The sequence below is a fragment of the Orycteropus afer genome, unplaced genomic scaffold (assembly GCF_000298275.1).
Source record: "Orycteropus afer afer isolate SDZICR_OR568_19922 unplaced genomic scaffold, OryAfe1.0 scaffold00066, whole genome shotgun sequence".
In the NCBI taxonomy this organism is placed as follows: domain Eukaryota; kingdom Metazoa; phylum Chordata; class Mammalia; order Tubulidentata; family Orycteropodidae; genus Orycteropus; species Orycteropus afer.
The window spans coordinates 3,523,867-3,529,939 of NW_006921653.1; the positions used below are offsets into that span (position 1 = coordinate 3,523,867).

Genomic DNA, 6,073 nt, shown 5'->3' on the forward strand with positions numbered 1-6,073 from the left:
GGAGATCCATAAGAAATGCTGGGCCCACAGATGTTGAAAGGAGACAAGGACCTTCCCCCAGAGCTTATAGAGAAAATTTTCCCTTAGAGCTGGTGCCCTTAATTTGGATATTTAGCCTACTGACCTGTGAGAGAATAAATTTCTGTTTGCTAAAGCCATCCACTTGTGGTATTTTTGCTACAGGAGCACTAGAAAACTAAAACAGATGGGATGATTGTGATGAAATCTGTAATGAATAAACTCAGGGAAAAACTCCAGATTTTGAGACTAATTGGAATGTAACTTTTTCCTGCCTGGAGTCTCAATTACAGCAAAGTAAAACATGATCTTCACCCTCCTCACCAAATATTTATTAAATTTCTCCTATGGACAAGGCCTAAAAAATCATGTTATTCAAAATGCAGTCCATGGACCAGGAGCAACAATACCATGCCCAAGCCACATCTATGGAATTTGAGTCTTTAATTTAACAAGATCCCCAGGTGATGTGTATGTACACTGAAATTTAAGAAGCTCTGGCTTAAAGAATTTGGAAAGGGAGCAATCTAGACAGAAGCAGAACCCAATGAAGCAGCCACTCTGCCATCCTTGTGCCTTCCCATCAGACAGGATAGCCCTCTGGTGTTACCTCTGGGAAGTCTACATGTCAGTCTCTTTAGACATGTGATTTTCAACTACAGACAGTTTTACCCCCATCACCAGGGAATATGAGACAATGTAACTTTTGGTTATAACTTAGAGTGTGGAGGTGGCAGTACTACTGGTACCTGTGAGGTAAAGACCAGGGATGTTGCTAAACATTCTATAATGCAAAGAACAGCCCCCACAAAAAAGAATTATCTGGACCAAAACGCCAAAGTTCATGGTTAAAAAAGGCTGAATTAGACTTATGAGTTCCTAGCTGAAATAAGTTATCCAGATGCAGTAATTCAATTAATTGATTTGAGCATCTATATCCATGGGGGAAGAAAAAACAAAACCAAACAAACAAAATTCATGCCCAACACTCCTAAGTAGTTTCTAACAAAAATCATTAACCAAATTAACAATGACAACCAAGACCAACTACAGTAAAATAAACAAGATGTGCATGTTGAAATAGTTCACAATTATACATGCTAAACAAAAAAAGTAAATTAATTGCTACCAGATACAACTCTTCAATAAAAAGAGTCTGGTACTCATTTAACTTAATTAATTCTTCAATTTCCTCCTATAATCCAGGATCTTGAGTGAAGAAATGCTTTGGCCACTCCAAGATGACAAGCATTCACTAGGCTAAATTACTTCACTGAAAGGAGACATCATATTACATTTAAAAGGTAATTAAAAAAAAAAAAAAAACACTTCAAGTATTATGAAGGGCTTTCTTAATTTCATCAAAATGCTAGGAAGAAATAATTTCTCTCCTTCATAGAAAGTAAAATCATAGCACATCAACAGGATGGTGGTAGTGGATCTATATAAGAGAAAAACAGGTCACCGTGTGCAACCATGCAGAAGAGAAGCGATGAACTCAGAGCCTCTAAACATGTTTTTACTAGGATGGATGTTATTTCTGAAGTGAGCCCTGCTGTAGAGCCCTTTAGTAACTAAATTCTGTCCAAAGAGAGCCCCATTAGGTTATACGTAACACAGTATAATTTAAAATACCTAATGTGACACAACCCTAAGATCTTCAGTTACACTAAGGCACATGTGAATTCACTATCCAATCAGAGTCAATCTTCGGCTTGATATTTAAGCCTTGCAATCTAACTGACCAAATTCCAAGTGCTCAGTGTGTACCAGTGGCAACCATTGTCCACATACATTAGACAGCTCAGATCTAGAATGAATTTTGAGAACCTAGAATTTTGAAAGGCAATTTGTTATTCTGATGACTTTATTTTTGTTTTCTAATTTACAAAAATGCAAATCAGATTCTCAATTGAAAAAAATCACAGGAAAGCATGATTTTGAAAAGTTATACACAGTTCCATACTAAAAATACCAATTAACATTCCGATGTGAATGTTTACAAGATACGGTCCTATGCCCAAAATATACAGGGTAGACTTAAAATGTAAGGTCTGTGTTAACCTATGAAACACAAGAGCTCTTTAAAAATATCTATAAACATGTGGGTTCATTTTTATGAATCCATAAAAATTGATTTTCTAGGAGAAAAAAAAATGTCCCAAAGGTCTGGAGTTTTACAGTAAATCATATGCTATTTTAGGGAAGTGGTGTTCTCCATATTACCTAAAAGTACTTTGACTTCCCTGCTTCTCAATTTTTCTTCCTTGTCCTCTGTATGCTCTCGTCCTCCTTTTCATTCATGTATATAAAAACAAAAGTAAAAATAAAAGTGCCTAACACAGAATAGAAACAGTTTCAAGCACTTGGTGTGTTTGATGTATTTGGTGCCCCTCACCTATAATTTTATGCAATGGGTTGGAGATTGTTAAGTGGCCTCTGAATGATTGGTTCACATCTCTTTCCAGGCCTTTGCCTTGAGAAGTTACAAGATGTTCAATTCCACTGCCACAGCACCTCCAGAGGAGCACTGCTCCCGGAACACGGTGATAACGCAGCAAATCATCCCTGTGCTGTACTGTGTGGTCTTTGTCGCAGGGATCCTGCTCAATGGAGTATCAGGATGGATATTCTTCTACGTGCCCAGCTCCAAGAGCTTCATTGTCTATCTCAAAAACATTGTCATTGCTGACTTCCTGATGAGCCTGACCTTTCCTTTCAAGATCCTTAGCGATTCACGCCTCGGCCCCTGGCAGCTGAATGTGTTTGTGTGCAGGGTTTCTGCAGTGCTCTTCTACATCAACATGTATGTGAGCATCGTGTTCTTTGGGCTCATCAGCTTCAACAGATACTATAAAATCGTCAAGCCTCTTTTGGCTTCTTTCATCCAGTCAGTGAATTACAGTAAAGCCCTGTCAGTGATGGTGTGGATGCTGGTGCTCTTTCTTGCCATCCCAAACATTATTCTCACCAACCAGAGTGTGAGAGAGGTTACACGTATAAAATGTATTGAACTTAAAAACCAACTGGGACAGAAGTGGCATGAAGTGTCCAGCTATATCTTTGTGGGCATCTTCTGGATTGTATTTCTTCTGTTAATCTTCTTCTACACTGCTATCACAAGAAAAATATTTCAGTCCCAGCTTAAGTCCAGAAGGAAGTCTATGTCGGTCAAGAAGAAATCTAGCCGCAATATATTCAGCATCGTGTTTGTATTTTTTGTCTGCTTCGTTCCTTACCACATTGCCAGAATCCCTTACACAAAAAGTCAAACAGAAGCTCATTACAGCTGCCAGTCAAAAGAAATCTTACTCTATGTGAAAGAATTCACTCTGCTTCTGTCTGCTGCAAATGTATGTCTAGACCCCATTATTTATTTCTTTCTATGCCAACCATTTAGAAAAATCTTATGTAAGAAATTGAACATCCCTTTAAAAGATCAGAATGATCTAGAAACTTCCAAAACCAAAAGGGGAAATACAACATGTGAAAGCACAGACACTTTATGAATACACACATGCTTCCAAATAAGTCCATATACACATTGTAATCTTCAACCACAGGATAAGAGGAATGGAAAAGGTATGTACCCACGACAGTAACTGTCATCTATAGGCATTATTATCCAATTTAGTACTTAGTAAACTTAAATATAAATTTCCATGCTTTATTGTAATATCAAAGAAAAAATATCCATCAGCAGAGTTTTGTCTGAATGCTGACACTTATTCTTCCTGTTAATAAAAAAGAAATAAAATAATACACATATTATTCAGTTCTACTCCATCAAAATAGGTTTAAATTCGTAACTCTAGTCTGGTCATTTAATGTAGAATTTTCAGTAGTACATAAACAAATATAAAGCAGTCTAAGACAATAATCAGGAGCATATTACTTCTCTAAACACAAGAATCAAGTTTGTAAGTTACATGATTTTTTTTACAGAGTCATTAAAGATCAACTTAAACATAGCAGTTTGATAAAGGGCTAGAGACTTGTCTGTAGTGAAAAACAACAATTTTTGTCTGATTTGAAGCAAGATAAGCAGATACCCATATATCATTTAAGAAACCCCCTACTGATTAATCTCATGGCATTTTCCAAGGGAAAGCAGACATAAATTATGCATTTTTGTTATAAGGATGCAGTTTTGAGAATGATGTAAGTTACATGTTGAATATGTTTTATATGGAGACTTGAGAAGCCACTTACTGATTTTGGGGCTCTAGTGTTCAAATAGTTTTCTATGGACTCTGCCAAAGGAAGCTAGATATTGCATGTGTTGCCAGTAACTTCCCTTGTTAAGTGCTTAGGAAAAGAAGACAAAATGAGTGACTTGGAAGTAGAAAGACACACATACACAGTACTAGAGACTGGCATCATACACTGTTCTCTAGAGAGAAGGGGGAAAAAAGCAGTTCCCTTAGAGAGCTACTGGACTTGATGAAAATGAAAATCTAAAACTTAAAATAAGAAGAAATTAAAACATAAAATGAAAGTTCATTCATCGCATCTTCTGGGAAACAGATGAATTTAATATGTGAAGTTATACAGGCTGCTTGGTTATGAATTATCAAAACAAAGTTCCTTCTCCGCTATTAACTGGTTAGAAGATATTCAGCCCATCATTCCAATGTTCTTGTCACACATTTTTGTAAGTAATATTTGGATATATGTCATGCTTTACTATATATGTGCTAATAAAGCAATTATTTTTAATATGGTTTATTTTTAAAAAATCAAGTTATGAGAGAACATTACAAGATTTCTTCATAGTCAAGTCATGGGTAGTTTCCTTAAGATGTTCAATTACGCACATAATGGAACAAAGACAATTACAGAGAGAATTCAAAAATTCTATTTGCTGCTGGCACTTCAAATATATGTGTTTCATATGTTCTAGGATCTCACTGTATTTTAGGCAAAACTTAGAACACACACCCTAGCTGTGTAATGGAGGAAGAGCTGCAAAGGTTTATCTACCTTCTACCCTGTAAGAGTCCCCGTTCCCAAATCTGGGTTGGAAAAAAAGGGACAAAATCAGCAAGCTATGATAAACTTGCTTGGTAAAATAAGCTCACTCTATTTATATGGCTAAATATATTTGCAAAAAAATTTGACTGTGTTAACCCTTCACAATTCCCACTGGTCCACAAAATTGTGGGGTTTTAAATCCTCTTACAGAAGGCTGGCGATTCAAATCCACTAGCCACTCCTCAGAAGGAAGGGTGGGCAATCTACTCCTAAGGTGATACCACCTCGGAAGGAGGGGTCACTATGAGTTGGGTCCAACCTGATGACACATAACAACAACAACTGTGCCACAAAGATCAAAGTGGTTAAAGGTGACACACTGGTTAAAGCATTTAGCTACTAACCAAAAGGTTGGTTGTTCAAACCCATCAGCTGCTCTGCAAAAGAAAGATGTGGCAGTCTGCTTCTGTGAAGATTTACAGCCTTGGAAACCCTATGGGGCAATTATACTCTGCCCTATAGAGTCACTATTGAGTCAGAATCTACTCAACAGCAATCGGATTTTTGGGTTTGGTACTGTGCCAAAGAGAGAGTAAACACAGAAAAGAGAAGATGAATTAAACCAACAAGTGGCTTTGTAGCAGTGGCACTGCTAAAGTGAGGGGTGGAAATGTCACTGGATAACAGTCAGAGGAGGTGACACAAAAATGGCTGTCTATAAAACTTTCGTGCAGTGTTTCAACAGAAATTTATTACTATTTTTATTATGTTTTTTTTTCTTTTACTTAGTAGTGCCTGGCACTGGATGTGCTTGTTGCTACTGTGATGTGGTCACTTCAGGGCCCATAGGGAGTCCTTTTGTTTTTGTTTTATGATCTTCTTTCCAAGAAGATTTTTAAAAAAGTATAAGATGACACCTTTTTCTTCCTTATACGTGGCATCTAATTTCTGGCTGCACCAAAGAAGGTTGCTGTTGATGTTACTTACTTTTTTTATTTTTTTTAATGCATTTTATTGAAATATAATTTATATACAGTGAAATACACAAAACTAAAGTGACGTAGGTCAATGCATTTTTTTT

The 6,073-nt window shown here is 36.7% G+C and overlaps 2 protein-coding genes across 2 annotated transcripts in view; one reads left to right on the top strand and one right to left on the bottom strand.

Annotated features, from left to right (window-relative positions):
• LOC103196427 (P2Y purinoceptor 14) overlaps positions 1-3,527 on the top strand; it is a 6,032-nt gene extending 2,505 nt beyond the window's left edge. Inside the window, exon 2 of the mRNA XM_007940166.2 lies at positions 2,487-3,527. Coding sequence (XP_007938357.2) covers positions 2,487-3,527 — 1,041 coding nt within the window. The remainder of the gene's footprint in view (positions 1-2,486) is intronic.
• MED12L (mediator complex subunit 12L) overlaps positions 1-6,073 on the bottom strand; it is a 518,530-nt gene that overhangs the window by 264,508 nt on the left and 247,949 nt on the right. The gene's annotated exons all lie outside the window — the stretch shown is intronic.